The 19,041-nt window shown below is 37.2% G+C and overlaps 1 protein-coding gene across 1 annotated transcript; it reads right to left on the bottom strand.

The window, feature by feature from the left end:
* Nucleotides 1-4,401: 4,401 nt before the first annotated feature.
* Nucleotides 4,402-12,100, bottom strand: LOC141629491 (putative glycosyltransferase At5g03795). The gene is made up of 5 exons (XM_074442480.1): nucleotides 10,014-12,100; nucleotides 5,993-6,083; nucleotides 5,145-5,283; nucleotides 4,869-5,026; nucleotides 4,402-4,762 (listed from the first exon to the last, which is right to left on the bottom strand). Exons 1-5 carry the CDS (start codon nucleotides 10,304-10,306, stop codon nucleotides 4,661-4,663), a joined length of 783 nt encoding a protein of 260 aa, XP_074298581.1. The 5' UTR covers nucleotides 10,307-12,100; the 3' UTR covers nucleotides 4,402-4,660.
* Between the last annotated feature and the right edge of the window lie 6,941 nt (nucleotides 12,101-19,041).

Raw genomic sequence — 19,041 nt, 5'->3', positions numbered from 1 at the left:
ATAGAAATCGTGGAACACTTCGATTCCAGCTAGTTTGCTGCCTTTGAACATCCAAGGTTCGGGAAATCCGTGAAAAGATTCATGATCCCCTTCCTTAACGAAGTACCCATTCAGCGTAGGGTGATATGGCCGCTTTTGTATTCCTTGATCTTTGCGTTCGTGAACTCGAGTCAGCATCTCGACAGGTTCGGACACAGTAGGCTTGTATCCTAACCCTAATGGTATCTTCAGGGAATGGCCTTCTTTAAATGGTGGGTTCGGATGGGGTTTAGTGGCATTCTTGGGAAGTATCCCTGGGATTTGAGTATGTGGTTAACCACCAAGTTGGAGTAGGGGTTGAAGTATAGAGGTGTCAATTCACTTTCCACAAGGTTGATGATTTAAAATCCTCCCAATTCGTGCACTGGATCTGATATGACTTGATTGTTGGACATCTTTTCGATGACGGCTTTGATAGGTGACGAAGTGATCGTCACTATTCGACCATCTAGAGGGATTTTGATCTTTTGATGAAGCGTGGATGTCACAGCTTTGGAAGCATGAATCCACGGCCTTCCTAGCAGTATGTTAAAGGACACCTCGACGTCTACTATTTGGAAGTTGACCTTTCTTTCGATTGGTCCAATGGCTATAGTAAGAGTGATGAGGCCTGTCACTTTGCGTCGCATTCCGTCGCAGGCGCGAACACCTTGGTTAGTTGGACTCCAATATAACTCTTTCATGCCTAGCTTGTAAGCTGTCTTCAGTGGTATGACATTGACTGCGGAACCATCATCCACTAGTGTCATGGGTACATTCTTTTTTAGACATGTGACCGTAATGTATAGAGCTAGATTATGAGTGACGCCGAAAGGTGGTAAATCTTCATCTAAGAAAGTAACTGGGTTACTTAGCTTGATTGAGTCCTGGAGGACCAGGTTAACCACATCAACTAGAGTAGAATTATGTGCTACATTGAGTTTTGTCAACGCTTGTAGCAAAGCTTGGCGATGTGGAAATAAGCTAGCAACTAGTTGCCAAACTAAAAGATCAGCCTTTGTCTTCTGTAGTTGTTTCATCAAATGGTCGATAACTGAATCTTCATTATTCTCGGTTGGAGATGCGACATTCCCATTTGTAGTTGAACTACTTGTTTGCACTGGAGTGGCATTTTGGTATGGGTGACCAGATCGAGTTAGGTGATCTATGTCAAGATCCTCCAAATTTTTGACCAAAGGATGTTCTTGAGGTAGACATCTTCGTCATCGTTAGCCCAAACGCCATTGATAGAATTGAGCTCTTCGAGGTATATGATTTTAGATTCCAGATGGACGACTCGTTGAACCAAATCGTCAACTACTGTCCATTTGCGTGGCTTTTGGTGATGGGATTCTTGACTTTTGCAAAGATGACACGACATCTTCTAGTTCAGCAACCTGTCTACTCATACTTCTTACCCATGCGACAAAATCAGCGACATTTGGTGCAATGGTAGAGTAGGCTTCCCCATGGTCGACCATATTGATCTCATCTTCTACTGGAGAGATAAGATGTGAGCAATCCAAGGTGAATTCCTCATCCGAGATTGTCAGAATTCCAAAGAATTCTTTGTATTGTTAGGCTTACTTGCAGGAGGGATAGGCAAACGCCCATCTTCAATCATAACTTGGAGAGCATGTTTCAGCCTGTAACATTTTTTGTGTCATGTCCTTTGCCCCTGTGATATTCGCAATAAGCATTATCGTCCCAGAAATTGGTCTTCTTTTCCGGGTCAGGTATAGGTCCTATTGGTTGGATTCTTCCATGCTTCATCAACCTTTTCAGTGCATTTGTGTATGCGTCACCGATGTCGGTGAACTTCCTTGGTGTAATGTTTTTCTTAGATGACTCAACGAGGTTGACATCGTCGGTCTTGCTAGTGGAACCGTAGGAATGACTTCCAGTTGATGTTGATCCTTGATATCCGCGTCCTACTATTTTGGACAAGAGCCCCTTGCGAATACCGTCTTCGATTCTTGTGCCTAACACCGTTAAGTCTTTGAAAGACTTGATGTTTTGGTACTTCAAATGATTTGCATAGATAGGCCTTAGATTGTCCACGAACTTTTCTACAAGAGTGACTTCATCTGGACGCTCCACTAGTTGGGTGCTAGTCTTCCTCCACCTACTTAGGAAGTTGGTGAATCCTCCTTTTCATTTTGGGTAAGAACCTCTAAGGTGCGCATATTGACTTGGATTTAGGCAATATCCGTGTATTGCTTGGTGAATTCCATGGCTGCATCATCCCAGGTAGAGATCTTCTTGTGGTCTAGGGAGTAGAACCATTGTTTGGGAATAGTATCGAGAGATGAAGGAAAGATCCTTAAGAACATCTCTGGCTTAATGCCTTTGATAAACATTTAATCCTTGAAGGCACGAATGTGGTTTAGAGGGTTTTCGTGCCCCTTGAATTTTGGGATGTCAGTCATATTGAAGTTCGTTGGTAGTTGGGCATTTATTGCTTCATACTTTCGGCTATTTTACCTGTAAATGTCGTCTCCTTTGAGATACATCAATTGCTCTTCTAAATATTGGAGACGCTTTTCAGTTTCCGTGTGGATTGAGGAAGAGTCGTTTATAAGTGTTAATTATTTGCTCACCGACATAGTTTAATTCACATGCTAGGATTAGAACGTTGGATGTTGCATTGCATGCATATAATCGACAACATATCAAATAAGAACGATTTCCCTAATCATTAGTAGAGGCCGCTATCGAGGCGGGCGGGATTAGGTGTTCAGTAAAAGGACTTCCTAATACGTACCCTCACCCCTTACTCCAGATCTCTGTGAACATCCGTGTTCATTGGCATCCACGAGAGTCATTCAAGACATAGAATGCTAAGGGTAACGAGTTCTTGGTGTCTATGTCATTACTTTGTGTCTTGGCATGACACGAGGTATTCGAATGGTTTCCAATTTTCCACAATAAATTGGTGGCGACTCCACAAATGCAAACGCTTGTCCCAAGCGCCCCCGTGTCCACGGGAAATGTTTTATTTCTTCCAATGCAGCAACAAATACTTCGTTAGTGAGAAAATATGGCTGACAGCAGTGATGAAAGGGTGGTTGACGGCGGTGGTAACGATGGTTGTTGTCTATGGTGGTAACGGCGGTGATGGTTGAGAAATTAAAGGAGAGAATCAAAAGGTGAAAAGCTAAAGGGAAAAGAGAAGGGGAGAGTGTTCTTTTTAAGACAAGGTCACTTATGGAATATCAAGGGTAAAATGCGCGTGGTTGAGTAAATTGGTGCGCGGGATTTAGCAATTTGATTTGTCAACCGTTTGCTAGCATGGTCAGCTACCAAACCTTAGGGATTCACTTAAGACTACAAATAATCTATCAAAGTCTTAACAAAGTCTTAAGTTGAGTCTTGTAAATTTAAGACTCAACTTAAGATTTTGGGTAAATCTTGACCCTACTTTCAAAAGAAATTATCCAATGATTGGATCCTATGTGTCATTTTTTCTTGTTCTTGTTCTTAGTTCTTTTTTTTTTTTTTTTAAGTTTGTAAGAATAAAAAAAAAAAGTGAAATGGAAATAGAGTTCGAGGTGAGTGACTGATAATGTATGGAGTTTGAGGTGAATCTAAGCGGAGTCTAAACAATAAAGAAATAATAAAAGTTAGTGGAAAGCTGGTATAGCAGTCTTAAGACTTGGCGAAGTCTTAATGATAATTTTACCCTTACCTCTAAACTTCCCTACAAAATCTCAGTAAAGAATTACTTGAGCAGCTAGTTTTGCTTGTGACGGGCTAATCCCGTCACAAGCTTGTGACCTCTCACAAAAAGGGAGAGGGGACAAGGTAGGGCACCCCCCATGTGCTTCCCACTCACCTCTCAACGGGCATTTTGTGAGAGGAAACGGTATCCATCACAAGCTTGTGACGGATATCGCCCGTCTTCAATGAGATTTTGTGTTACTTGAGACTCTGCTCGGCTAGCTCCTTCTTACACACCCCACTTGTATGGCTTTGTGACTAGTCTGGAGACTACGGTTATGTTCTACAGGTGCCTTTGCCTGCCCTTCTGCTCATGGCCTTAGGTACCTAATGTCTGTAACCGAACGGGATAACTAGTCTTGATCCTCTAAGTGGGAGGGCAAATGGAAGGAAGGTTGTGAGAGATCACAAGCTTGTGACCGTCACAAATAAGACAGTGTTAATAAAGTACTTTGATGCCTTATTAGCCAATCATGGAAGATAGTCGAGATTATTAGAGGAGGTGTAATTAAGTAAAGTAATTGATGGTTTTACAATAACTTTTGTGTAAAACCGTTTATAATAGAATTATTGAACTTCTTTTAATAGCTACCCAAGTTGTGATCGAGATATATTTGTCATTTACTTGTGGTTTTACCCGAAGAAGGTTTTACAAGAGACCTCTTTCATCAAGCCCAGAAATTCCACTGATATTAACATGAACTTTGGGGCATCACATGTATGTACTATGTAAAATAAAATTGTGTTTCTTCAATAAATGAAAAAATTACACACAAAAACAAATCCTAGTATACAAGGTTATGATGTCGCGTACTTGCATTTCTATCATCTGCGAGCGGGGTGAGCCGATGAGGAGCACACCAACTATCGAAGCACCTTCAACCTACCCTTTGATGTATACAGTAAACATGCTAATGAAAAGTCAGTATTTGATGACATGGTGCCGCAACCAGAGCTCATACATTATCATATGGAATGCATCATATTTGATCGGAGGGATGTTCCGCTGAAAATGCTTCTGTATCTGCAAAAAAAATTGAGACGCATTCAATGTTGAAATATGTTGTACTTTGATTGTGAGAAGGGAGGAACTTAAAGTCTGTTATCTATTCAGGAAAAATATTGTTTACCTCAACCATATTCATGTGTAGGTGAACAAATTCCGCATCTGTTATACCCTTTAGAATTTGTTTAAGCTGGTATACATCCCGCTCTCTCAGAACCACGGCAAATTTACGCCAGTCAAGAATGTCGTTAAATGGTAGATCATAGTAATCAGATATAATCACTGTACATAAGAGAGGCAAATTACTGAGATTCTATAACTTTATTATGTAGAATGAACTTCACCATTTTATTTATAAGAGACAATCTCACAAAGTTCACTGTAAATAAGTGGATCTTACCAGGAACACAGCCATAATGGATAGAATCAGTGATGCGTGCACTATTAACTTGAGAACCACCGGGGCATATGCAAAATTTATTTCCGTAGAAGCGCTTTTGGTACACCAGAGGTCCTACAGCCCTACTTAGGAAACTAGGCTAATCGAAATTAACCAATAACATCCTTGCGGATGGGAGCGGTAAAAGGAAGACAAGGGCTTCCAAATTACCATAATCGAACCAAGATAACAAGGGCAAAGATAAGACTATCAAAAGAAAGTCGAAATTTATAAAAGCCCGAAAAGAAAAAAAAATTACAAAACAAAAACTAATCCCAGAAATAGAGAAAACAGATCTATGAGCATCAATTCAAGTTGAACCTACTTCTGCAAAAAAATAGTCCAAAACTAATTCAGTAATCAAGTACTACCGAACCTTATAGAAAGTTGTTCATCATGCTATCCATCTTTACCTTCGAATCACTATACAAATCCCTTTGTATAGTTACAGGTCAAAGCAATGTAAATACTCTAAACACAAAAATTAACATAGTTCATTGTTTTGAAATAATCAAAACATGAAAATAAACTCAAAGAATGTTCTATGAAACTTCTTGACTTCTTGATTTAGACCTTTATTCTTAAGATAAATGACTAAATAAGCTCTCCAAGGCTAAAATGGAGAGCAAATAAAGTCGGATCTTATATGGGGTAAAAATCAAGAAGTTAGAAAGAAGAAAATTTCTGGAAAAAGACACAAGAAAAACGTTCTATGTATCGACGGCTACCAGAGACAATCTCCAAACATTGAGCATAAGATAGGACTAAATATGTGAGAGACAAACAAAGACCAGGAAGTAATGATTCTAGATATCCAGTTCTGTATCATTCTCCCACACTCGTGCCAATATCACCCTAATCTTCAAGTTACGGTGGCCTGCCCAAAATCCGAGGTTTGTCCTGCAAAGTGCATTGGCAGATTATGTCAGATAACTCAAAAGCTATGCCCCAAAAATAAGTACACCCAGGGGTTACCTAATTCGCTCACCTAGGGTGCGAATTGCAAATTGATACGCGCGTAGTAATTCGCAATACGTTTTTGAATTAATTCGCACTAATTCGCGAATTATATATTAAAATCAGCGAATTCTAAAAGTTTGATCCGTGTATTAAAAAATAAAAATTCAATATGAATTCGCCTATTTAAGGGAGTCTTTTAGTCTTTACCCTTTAAAATTCTAGACATTTCCTTTGGGAATATTGACAAACAGATACCCAAATTTTACGATAAGACGGTTTTGCGACGGGCTCGCACTCTGAGACGATCTATTTTCAAAAGCAAATATATTATTAAATACTAAAACAAATAATTAATTGTACGAAAATATCCTAATTTAGAATGTAATTAGGAACTCTTATAAGCGTATTAGTAATTACAAATTCGCGAATTGCTTTTTTTTGTAATACTTTGCGTATTGAATTCCTTATTTTGAGCGAATTGCGAATTCGAATTATGCGTATTATGAATTTGGTAACCCTGAGTACACCCTCCCATTCCTATTTTCTTCCCTCTTTGTATCATTGCCCTCTCATGCAACGTGGGATAAATTGGAGCATGCTATAAAGGATTTAGCGAGGGAGGTGTTAGGGGAATCTAAAGGAAATAGACCATCAAGTAAGGACACATCTTGGTGGAACAATGAGGTGAGACAAGCGATAAAGACAAAGCGTGAATGTTATAAGTTTTGGGGAAATGCATGAGTGATGAGAACTTTAAAAAGTACAAGGAGTATAGACGAGCCGCCAAAAAGGCAGTGCGTGATGCGAGGGCAAAAGTTAACGGAGAAGTGTATGCTAAGTTAGACACAAGAGAAGGAGAGAAGGATATCTATAAAATCGCCCGCATAAGAGACACCAGAAGAGGTGTGTGAAAGATATGGACAAGGTTCTGGTTCAGGATAACGAAATAAAGGCTAGATGGAGTTCTTACTTTGATACTTTATTCAATGGACATCAGGAGCAAGGTTTTGGGGATGTACAAGTAACACCAAGCATGGTTAATCAGGAATTTGTGCGTAGAATACAAAAGAGGGAAGTTAAAAAGGCGCTAACGAAGATGGGGTCAAAGAAAGCACATAGACCGGATGGTATACCCATAGAGGTTTGGAGGTGCTTGGGGGAGAGAGGAATCGAATGGGTAACCATGCTCTTCAAGAAAATTTGGAGAAGCAACAAGATGTCATGCCATTAGCTTGGAGGAGAAGCACTCTTGTCCCTTTGTATAAGAATAAAGGTGATGCTCAAGAGTGCTCCAATTATCGGGAAATTAAACTTATGAGTCATACGATGAAGTTATGGGAGCGGATAATCGAGCAAAGGCTTAGGAAATGTGTACACATCTCGGATAACCATGGGAGATCGACTATGGATGCGATTTTTATCATGAGACAGTTCATGGAACACCATCGAAGAAAGACCCGCATATGGTTTTTATCGACTTGGAAAAGGCGCATGATAGGGTACCGAGAGAAGTACTTTGGTGGGCTTTAGTGAGAAAGGGTGTGTCGAGAAAATATATTGACCTCACAAAGGACATATATGAGGAGGCTAGTCCTTTTCTCTTTGCTATAGTTATGGATGAGATTGACAAGGGATATTCAGGACGACATCCCTTGGTGTATGATGTTTACAGATGATATTGTGTTGATTGATGAGACGAAAGAGGGGGTTCAGAGAAAGTTTTGGAACTGTGGAGGCATACTTTGGAGACTCGTGGGTTTAGGCTAAGCAGGAGTAAGACCGAGAAATTGAGGTGTCAGTTCAGTAACGTGGGGTAACGTGGGGTCGAGATCGACACTGGTGGGGAGTATTATTTTGGATGAAAATGTTGTTGAGGGGTAAAATTTCTTTTAGATTCCATTTAGAAATCTGGGATCTATTATTAAAAAATATGGAGAGTTAGACGGAGATGTGACTCAGAGAATTAAGCGGGATGGTTGAAATGGAAAAGTGTTGCAGGGTTTTTATGCGATAAAGATATGCCCCAAGGATTAAAGGGAAAATTTTATCGCACGGCAATTAGGCCTGCCTTACTTTACGGCTCCGAGTGTTGGGCCGTGAAACATTGTCACATTCAAAAGATGAGTGTGGCGGAGATGCGTATATTGAGGTGGATGTGCGGCCATAGAAGGAAAGGTCGATTAAGGAATGAGGTGATTAGGGAAAAGGTGAAAGTGGCACCAATAGAGGACAAGATGATGGAAAACCGACTAAGATGGTTTGGCCATGTGAGAAGGAGACCTATGGACGCATCAGTTAGGAGGCTAGGCTAGGCTGGAGACTTGGGGAACAGAAAAGGTTGCTAGGAGTAGAGGGAGACCAAAACAGACATGGCTGAGAGCACGATATGAGATTTCTCGGGCTTGATGAGGGAATGGTGACGGAGAGGGCACAATGAAGGGCAATGATACATGTGGATTTTTAGTATTTTATTTGATATATTTAATGTTTTTTATTTAATTTTTAAAATTTATTTGTTCTTTTCGGATTTATTACACCTTTTTACCTAGAACTTTCTTATATATTAATACTTGGTTCACTTTTAAGGTATTCCGGATCCTTAAGTTTTATTTCGGTTTTCAAAATCGTTTTAATCTTTATTCTCGATTTAAATTCTAAGTTTTTATAAAAGAAATTCGGACTTCGATTTTAAAACCTATAAGTTTACTTGGCTTTTGTATTATGTTTCACTCCCCTTTTGTTTTTCACTTTTTCTTTTCTATTTTTCCGCATTTTTGAGGTGTGCGTTCACCCATGGACGGTTCTAAAGGATGATTCATGTCAGCCGACCCAAATCATTTTGGGATTAAGGCTCTGATGTTGTTGTTTCCTCTTTTGGCAATTTTTCCCTACTTCTCTAACGCTCCTCTTTCGGCATCTCTGATCACCCTGCTTTTCCAACACCTCTATTACCACCTCCTATTTCCTCCTTACCCTACAACAACTGCCGCCGGTCAAAGCAAGCGTTGTGGAGTAATTGCTTTATTTTCATCTCCTTGTTCTATCCAAAAATTCCCTACCAGTGCCTCCTATTTTTCCCCTTTTCCTTCCCATTATCCACCCAAGCATATTGGAGTTATTGCTTTATATTCACCTCCTTCTTCTAAACATACCTTTCACTACCAGTGCCCCTGATTTTTCCCTTGTTTTACCCATTAGCCCATATCAATTCCCCAAATGGAAGCATGGGCGTTTACGCACAGGGTGAAGTCGGCGCATCGGCACAGCTGCACCCCTTAGTTTCACAAATAAGCACAAATTTTATAGAGTTAAGAACATATTAATTATGTTAGTCTAGTGGTTGTGAATCGTATTTCTCAAGTTCAAGGTCACGGTTCAATCCTTGAATAAAAAGAAAACTATGTTTGAACTAGATTCCCATTGTCATAAACTTGAATCCGCCACTTCAATGATTTTGTTATAGTGTTATGGACAAAAAGTTTAGTACATCAGATAAGGCTAGCATTTTGACCTTGAATGAGGCAAACTTGGAAAGCTACGCTGCTCAAAAAAAGGGATATGGATGTGCATATTGTGTATATCAATATACCATATGCTGTTGTTCACTCAAATATTCAAGGTCACTGAAACAGGAAGTGAACAGATATTGCAATTGTTGAGACCAGCCTGCAGAAACGTCGTTCGCAAGGGACTTTGAACTTTACTAGCACCACAAAGAACTGAACAAAATTTCACAACACCAAAAGCCAAGAACAGCCTCTCTCATGCAAGACAATTGCAATCAACAAGCAGTAAACTTTTCATCTCGGTATAAGCATAAACATTGAACAGAAAATTACAATAAAGATAGGTTAAATCACTACAAGTTACCTGTTCACTATATCATTACCACCGGCAGGAAGAGCAAAAGGTTGGAGTACTTGAGGAAGAGCAACATCTTTGTGTGGAATAAAACCTACATCGTAGCTTGGGGAGCACACTACTCGAATTGAATTTTTTACAAGAAGTGGTAAACCCTCCGTGGCCCTTACTCCAACATCATGGCAAATGACAAAAAAGTGATCAGCTCCCAATGTTCGATTCCAATATGGATACTTGTCTATCAAACTCTCTACATAGTCTTTCACAATAACAGTCATGTTCTCATAGGAAGTCCCTTGCATAACGTAATGCACATTTGCTTCATTACTACCAATGTAAATTTCGTCAAGACGACACCAACCTAGGCTAAAATACGATGCTCACTGGTACAATTGGGTAATCTCAATTACACTAATAGATAAAATATACAGTAGCAATTTGACATGCCATTATGCAACGAGAAGAGGTCAATCAATGCATATACCTTCATAAGAGATCACCACATGTACAGATCATATCAATGATTTTCAGTAATTTTCAACTTCTAATACGCTGATACTGTAAACCTTGAACATGGCACAAGCCAAATAAATACACAAACAAACCGCATTGGCTAAATCTGAATTCATTCCAACTCAACTCCGCTTAGCCACTTTATCCTAACTCAATATACGGAGTAATAATCAGTCTTTCAGTAAACAATTCTAATTCGATAAAAAAGAAGTTCCGAAACAAACAAAAGCAATAGCAACAACAAAATGAGCAAATCATCACAATTCTAGGTATGCTCCAATCATCCTAATGTGCAGATCAACAATTTTCAATCACTATAACCTTTTGCATTCGCGCATTGCACAAGACTAAGATAATATCACTTATTTTCAATCACTATAAACCTTAAGCATTCGCGCATTGCGCAAAACTAAGATAATTCCGCTGATTTTTAACCACTATAAACCTTTAGCATTGGCATATTGCGCAAGACTAAGATAATATCACCGAGTTCAATCACAACTAGCTTGTCCAAACTCTAAGCCTGAAATTAATCCGGTTCGACTTCGCTTAATCCTAAAATTCACAACCTAACTCATCAACATAGTGATCACTCTTTCAATTAGCAACAAACTTCCATCTCCATATCCAAATCATAATAATTAAGAATATTCAATCACTATAAACCTTTGGCATTCACGAAAAACTAAGATAATAGCATTGATTTTCAATCACAACTAGTTGCCTAAACTCTAAACCTGAAATTCACAAACTAACTCATCAAGATACTGATCGGTCTTTCAATTACCAACAAACTTCATCATAACAATTGAGAATATACTCACACGGTACTAATCATTTGTTTACCTTTTATATTCTTTATGACTCAAACATAAACAAATGATTGGGACGGACCGACTACTACACAATTAATGAAATAACTGCAATTGCAAAGCTAAAGTAAAATCAAAAAATTACTTTGCCGCGCATCTTGTGACAAGAAATAAGGATAAAAAACAGGCGAGCTTGATCTGGATCATCAGTCCGAAACCTAGATTCACGAATATTCTGGAAGAAATAACCTTCGCTCGCGTATTTACCAGTAAGTTTCCTCGGCGTCTGGTAAAACGTCTTTGAATCACCGTCAGGTAAATAAACACCTTGAATTTCTTCTCCAATTCCACGTAATTCAATCGAAATATCTCCGACGAGTGGTACACCTCCGACGTATCTTCCGCCGTGAAATCCGCTGTGTCGTGGACGGTGGCGGAGGCTGGCGGGCGGAGGGATTTGAGAGAGAAAGGAAGGTGAGGGAGAATAAGGTAAGCGTAGCTAAGGTTAGTAGGGATCCTCGTAAGGTGAATATTTGCGGTGGTTTGACCGCCGTTGACATTGGTGGTTATGATGGTGGTGCACGGCGGCGCGTGTGAGAGTGATTTGCGATCAGTGTGAAGTGTGTTTTGCTGTTGAGGGTGGTTTCGTGGTCGTGAGTCGTGACTAGAAGTGTTGAGCAAAACGAATCTAATCACTAGAAACCAGGACTCATTCATGTAGAAGTAGTTGGGTTTGATTTGCGCTCATTTGAACCACCTAAAGAAAGTGTGGGTAGGACCGCCCTTGCGCGTCGATCAAGATTTATGTTGGTTGCCTTTATTATTTTTATATTCACAGGACTTGAGTGATAACGTCGAGGGGGAAGTCAATAACTTTATCAGATGTCGAAGTAATTAGTCCGTCAAATTCACACCAAAAGTAACACTTTATCTTTTTAACATTATTTATGATCGTAGGCAATATTTGATATTATTCTTAATTTATAAGACAAAATATAGTCATGTGGAATCTTCTTTGATTTATCGTCATGAATATTATAATAATAAAAATTTTATAATTTTTAGAGATTGTCTGGAATCCTTGTAATATTTCCAGGGGTAAATATTCTAGTGTAATCATTACTAGGGAGTTTAATACAGGGGGAAAATGTATTCCAATTTTTAGGTTTGGCATAGAAGGGAGATGATTATTGGAGTAATCATTCCCCAGGTTTGGTATAAGAGTAATTAAATGAACCTCTATGCAATATCTTGAATCAAAAACTAATTTTAGCAAAAGATATAATAATATAAGTTCTCAAGAAATTGTCATACGGAGAACAATGTTTTCCACCAACATTATTCAAAACCATTAACAAACTAAAAAAAATGTCACCGTGCTTCATTCTACCGTCGAACATTCAAATATTTGTTACCTCTAACACAACTTTAATCCCTAGCCAAAATCATACCCAAAAAATCATACTCCCTCCTATTCTAAACAATCCTCCCTATTCAAGGGGGACACAAGAATTAAGAAAGGGGGTATTATATGGTAAAGTATTTGTGTGGGGGTAGGAGATTGGAGAGAAGGAAGATATTGTGTGATTAAAATAAGTATTGTTGTGGGGTAAGATGATTAAAATAAGTATTGTTGTGGGGTAAGGTGATTAAAATAAGATAAAATATGAGTATTGTGGGGTATTGTTGTAGGGTGGGGTGATTAAAATAAGTATAAAAGTTTGCCAAATAAGGAAATAGGGAGAATATTGTGAATAGACGAAAAAGGAAATAGGGAGAGTTATTTAGAATAGGAGGGATTATTTTTCATCCTCGTCCGTTAAATCTCGAAAGATAGCAACATCACTCTTAGTCATCGTCATTAACAAAGTCAAAACATTATTCCTTGATATCCCGTTAACCTTCCCTAATTCTTCACGCAAGCCTGTATTGAAATTTTTAGGACCTTCAAGCATCGCCGTTAGCTGAGCTATTTGCGAATTGCTATTTTCTAACATGGTTCCCATAAGTTTTTCGAAACTCTTCTGCATATTTTGAATTTCTTTGTTCTTACGCGCCTTCTTCTTAGTTGGTCGATTTGAAGTCTCATCTAGAGTTCTCTTACTTATTCCTGATTCTTCATTTGGCACCTCAATAGCACTTTGTGTTTCAGCGTTACTTATCTCATTATTAGTCTCTTGATCAACTCTATCAAGAGGCATATTGCTATTAACACCCGTCGCCCTATCTTTTGAATAAATTTCTTCCATGGCATCAAACAATGGAAACGGCTTTCTGTACAAACCTTTGGCATCCCTATGGCTCTGTATAATAAGTCCATACAAAAAAAATTTCATTTGATTGCAATTGAAAGTACAATTCTTAAAAACAAACCTAGCATAAAAATGGATATAAGAGTGAAGCAATACCTTACACCATTCATCGAATAGCTTGCGATCACCCGTTACCATCTTCAAACCATCATCCCATCCAAACCCGCTCCCCTTATGCTTAATCTCCAAGAGTGCATTAAATCGTTTCTTAAGATAACCTAACCTTGAATCAATATTGGTTGCTTTGAGTCCAGCTTCAGGCATTTTGTCGAAAATTAACTTCTCCAAATGTACAAGATAACCATATTTGAATCCACCTTCAGCTTTCCATTACCGTCCACATGCAAAGATAGTAACAAGTTTACCAACAAGGTATCTTCTTCCAGTGTCCATCTTCTTGGACTAATTTTTTCAATACTTGCTCTTGTTTCAGTCATTGTGCTGGTTCTACGTATACACATTTTTCAAGAGGCATTATTACAAAAATGTTAAAACAGTAGAATATAGATGAACAAAAATATAAATTTTTTATTTCAATCACAAATAACGGATCATAATAATTCGAAAAGATTACAAGCTATAATAATAAGCACAAAACCAGAAGCACAAAACCATTAAGCATTGTGATCAACATGCCTAAAAGGTCTACGTTGTCGCCAACTATCATACATTTCACGACCTAATTTGTCTCGCCATTCCATCCAAGATCCAGATGTATCAATAATATTGATATAGTTTTGAGAATCATCCGTAAATTGTCTACCAAATTCCGTATTTAAGAGAGGTTCCATTGGATCAAAACTCATTTCTCGACGAATGAGATTATGAAGAAGAGCACACGCGCTGATTATATCAGTGTGTATCAGCAGAATAAAAACTACTGTTCCTAAGTATTGCGCAACGCATTTTCAATAACCCAAAACACCTCTCAATTACATTTCTTGCCGATGAATGCTTCATATTAAAAAAACTCCATATGGTTGTTTGGCTGACGACCATCTTTCCATTCATTGAGATGATATCTTTGTCCCCTATATGGAGCAACAAAGCCTTCACCATTTGTAAACCCAGCATCGACAAGATAATAGTATCCTACCAATATATAAATTAAGGAAAGATTTAATAATTTTGTCTCTCTCATACAATTAAAGACTAAGAAAGTAAAAATAGGAAAAAATCTTCACCCCGAGGAACTTTAAATGGATGTCTTCTACTAACCGCATCTTGGAGAACTCTACCATGTAATTTGAACCTTCCCACCCCGGTAAAATATAAGTAAATTGCATATCTTTGGTACAAGCTGCTAGAACATTTGTAGCTATAAATCCCTTTCTTGTACGATACTTTGGGTTTTCATGAACCGAAACTTTTAGCATGATATGAGTCCCGTCTAAGGCTCCTAAACAATTCTATTATAAAACTTTTTTTTAGTAAAGATCTATTATATCAAAATTTTCAAAACTCACTTACATTAAACTAAATTATACCTTAAACCATTTCCAACTCGCATCATTGCAATCCTCTTGAACAGGTTGTGGAGTCTTTATCAAATATTGATATAGACGTAAAACTGCTCTCAAAATTTGACGAAAGTTTCTACTTACAGTTTCTTTCGACCTTTTCAAGCGTCTAACAAGCATCCTTTGCTTCTGATCATGTGCTAATATATTTAAATATATAGCTACTCTCTCTTCGAGGAACATATTTTTTTACTCGTTTAAGAGACCATGTGAACGAATAAGTCCACTTAATACATCAAAAGTAAATTTATCCATTCTTAGTTTATCTATACAAGCACTATCAGAAGTAAGGAACCCATTCAAGTTTGCAACTCCTTGTATCAATGTTCGCTTGGCCGAGTGAACATTTTTTTTGCGAGGTACTTTCATGTTTTCTAATATAGATATCATATAATAGCAAAAACATATGAATATCATGTCCCTCATCCTAATGTACCAAATAAGCCCAACAATAGTTTTTTCCTTTCGGGACAATAATCTACGCGCCATTACTGCATACAAGATCGAGTAAACAAACTCAACACGACATTATTGATAATTTACGCAAATCATACAAGCAAGTTGTACACATTAACTAATATTCAAGCATTATATTGGTGAAATTAAGTGGAAAAAAAGCAACAAAAAAAAAAAATTATACGCATCATCAGTGGTGGAAACCAATTGCCATGAACATGACAACTACTATGATCTTCATGTTCAATAGAACCATTCACCAACAAACAAACAATATTCATTTATCTAATCGAATAATTACCCACAAAACTTTGATGAATCAAACTTGATTGATGAAAAACGAAAATCCAGCAATTATAAAGTATTTAGTCAATTATTCGACCAAAATATGTGAGAAATCATCAATTACGGAAGTGAAAACAGATGAAATTAGAAGAAACAGAAAGGATATGTCAAACCTGATGAAAAAGCAGGAGAGCGTCGTTGTTCTTTTTTTTTTTTTTTTTTTTTTTTACCCTAGTAATATTTACCCAGGGGGTGGGTGGGTAATGTATTACCCTCTCTTGAGGGAAATAAAATCTCCTCCTGAATATTTACCCTATATCCAAACTTGTAAAATAAGACCATAATTATTCCTCCCCAACTTATTCACCCTCATTACTGGCAATCCAGGCTTGCCCTTAATAATGTTAACTAAAGATATTCACGTTGCAAAACGTGCATCGGTAAATGTGATAAAATAAGTGTTATCTTTGGTGTGGATGAGAGGGAGTATCTGGTTGCGTTATGATTAATTTTGAGAGGTTAAACACATCCAGGAATGTTAACTTTCAAAGGTTGAACACATTAAGGAATGTGTTTGAGCCTTTAAGGAATTTATGTTTCACAAATTCTCATCATAGACGGGAGATATCCGTCTATAGTTATAGACGCGCCAAATATCCACCCACTTTAAGCATAATATAAGCAACAAGTTGCATGGTGGGACCCAAAAATATCACCACTTTAAGCATATTTGATCCGTCTTTCACTTTAGACGGATATATCCGTCTATAATGAGACTAATTGTTTATGTTTTAGATTCAATTAGCAGCATAAAAAAAAGTTGCCACGAAATTAAAAAATAAGGAGTATATCATAGATTCAATATTAGATTTTCATGAGGGAGAGATTCAAATAGTTTTATAGTTTAAAACAACGGTTTGATTATTGATTTTGTTAATGATGATGAAAATGGAGTATTCATTATGGTAATAATAAGTATACACAAGGGTGAGATTATCAGTAAAACTCTCACAATTCTTAGGACTCTGCCATATCAGCTTTCCACTAACTTTTATTATTTCTTTATTGTCTAGACACACCTCAGACTCCAGACTTTATACATTAACCGTCAGATTCTACTTTTTCACTTTACTCCTTTTTTTTCACAAAAAAGAAATGATACATGTGATTCACTCATTGGTTAATTTTCCTTTAAGTTGGGGTCAAGACTCACCCAAAGTCTTAAGTTGAGCCTTGGATTTCCAAGACTCAGCTTAAGACTTTGTCAAGACTAAAATAGATTATTGGTAGTCTTGAGTAAGTCTTGTCTTTGTTGAAATATGTGTCCTCCGACAATAATGCGATCACAATTGTTAATCATGATGATCACATGTTTAAGTCTCATTATAAAGAATACAATTGGGAAGTAATATTTTACTATCAACTGGTCCACACATATCGGTAATGATTGGCTGACTAGAGTTTGACATTACTGACGTGCGACGGTGGTGATCAGTTGATCCCCTAGTTCATACCTAAAGGGCAACACTCTTAATTGACCAATTAATTGATCGTATAATGTTACGAGTCAATTAAATTATTTAAAATTGACGCACGATTTTAGAAGTAAAATTTACGTATTTCATTATAATCTGATTAAATGAGATACGGTTTGAGTAATCGAATTGTTTCATTACTCAGTTGAAATTATTATTTAAGGAAACAATTGAAATTGAATGAATTATTATAAATACAAGTTATTATGATTTATAAATTGGTAAAACATTTTGGTACAAGTAATTATGAATTGCTAAGTCGATTTTTGTATATGACGTATTTTTATTAATACGTTGATTTTTAATATGTTAAAAATACATAACAAATTTATGTTACATATGACATGTAACATAAGACAAATTGACATTTTGACAAAGATAATATGAAGTCCATATTATCTATGTAAACCGAAATTAAGGGAGTATTAGGGAGTTTTATTGTGTTGATTATGAGAGTGGTGAACATAATCATTCCCCTACAAAACTAGCCATGCAAACTAGTTGTCATTGTGAAGACAAACTCAAGCATGCATTGGCTCCCCTCCCTTCCTCTTACCCGGTTTTTCACAAGGAAAAACAAAGGGTTTTTGCCATATATTTTTCATATACAATACATAACATAATTGTTGTTGTGTGATTTTTTATTCATTTATCATAAAATGTTTTAGAGAGATAAAATATTTTCTTCTTCTTCTCCTTTCTCTTAACCGGTTTTAAGAGCCCAAAAAAAAATATTTTTGGGTCAATATTATCACTAAATTAATATTGTTCTAGTATACATAATATTAATTTTATTAAGAGTGTGCCTTGGGTATTATACTTTGGGAGAGATCCTATACTTGGATCATAGTTCTTCCATTGAGGAAAGCACAAGAACAAGAGAGAAGGAGATCTCTCTTGTGCCCAAATAAACCAAAATTTCAATGTAAGATAAAGATTTCTTCTTTATATTAATTATTGTTTGCATGCATAAGATCACCAATTAATTTTATGATTAAATTAACCTAAATCATATATGAATATGTTGAGTATATAGATCTACTTTTCCAACAGTCTTAAGACTTACCAAAGTCTTGTCTCAAGACTACCAATAATCTTACCCTTAAGTTTGTCTATTTTCAATTAAAACAAATATAGCTTACTCGTAGCTCGTATATCTTTTGTAGTTTACAGTTATTTTCAAGATAAAAATAAAAAATAAAATTAATAGTTCTTATATAATCATAGTGTCACGATCCGCTTATTTTATGCTATTGTGACCCTTTATGGATGCTTATGGTAGCTCACATGAAGCATACAAGCATATATGAAGTCAAGGCTAGCTTCAGGCAGCTCAACGATAGTTTACTCCAGCTCACGACAAGCTCACTCAAGTGTACTCAACTCACTCTTAGTCAGGGCAGCTCACTCTTAGTTGAGGTTAGCTGCGCAAGCTACTGTGAAGTCCACAAGTCCAAGCAACGCAAGGAGGTGCGACTACGCCAAGAGATATGACTAAGAGCCATGTACCAATTTCCTTGTCCACAATCATCCCATCTAAAAAACTACCATAAATCCCCCCCTTGATGGATACATCCCCCTTTGTTTATAATCACCAAATACAC

This window comes from Silene latifolia, chromosome Y (genome assembly GCF_048544455.1).
Source record: "Silene latifolia isolate original U9 population chromosome Y, ASM4854445v1, whole genome shotgun sequence".
NCBI classification, from domain to species: Eukaryota; Viridiplantae; Streptophyta; class Magnoliopsida; order Caryophyllales; family Caryophyllaceae; genus Silene; species Silene latifolia.
This window is presented reverse-complemented; position numbering and strand designations above follow the sequence as displayed.

Excerpts from the sequence above, each read along its gene's own strand:
- LOC141629491 (XM_074442480.1), bottom strand. The coding sequence starts at position 10,306 with ATGCAAGGGACTTCCTATGAGAACATGACTGTTATTGTGAAAGACTAT. Across the intron at positions 5,027-5,144 it reads CCATTATGGCTGTGTTCCTG|TGATTATATCTGATTACTAT; the intron begins GTAAGATCCACT and ends TCTTATGTACAG. Across the intron at positions 4,763-4,868 it reads TACACATGAATATGGTTGAG|ATACAGAAGCATTTTCAGCG; the intron begins GTAAACAATATT and ends TTTTTTTTGCAG.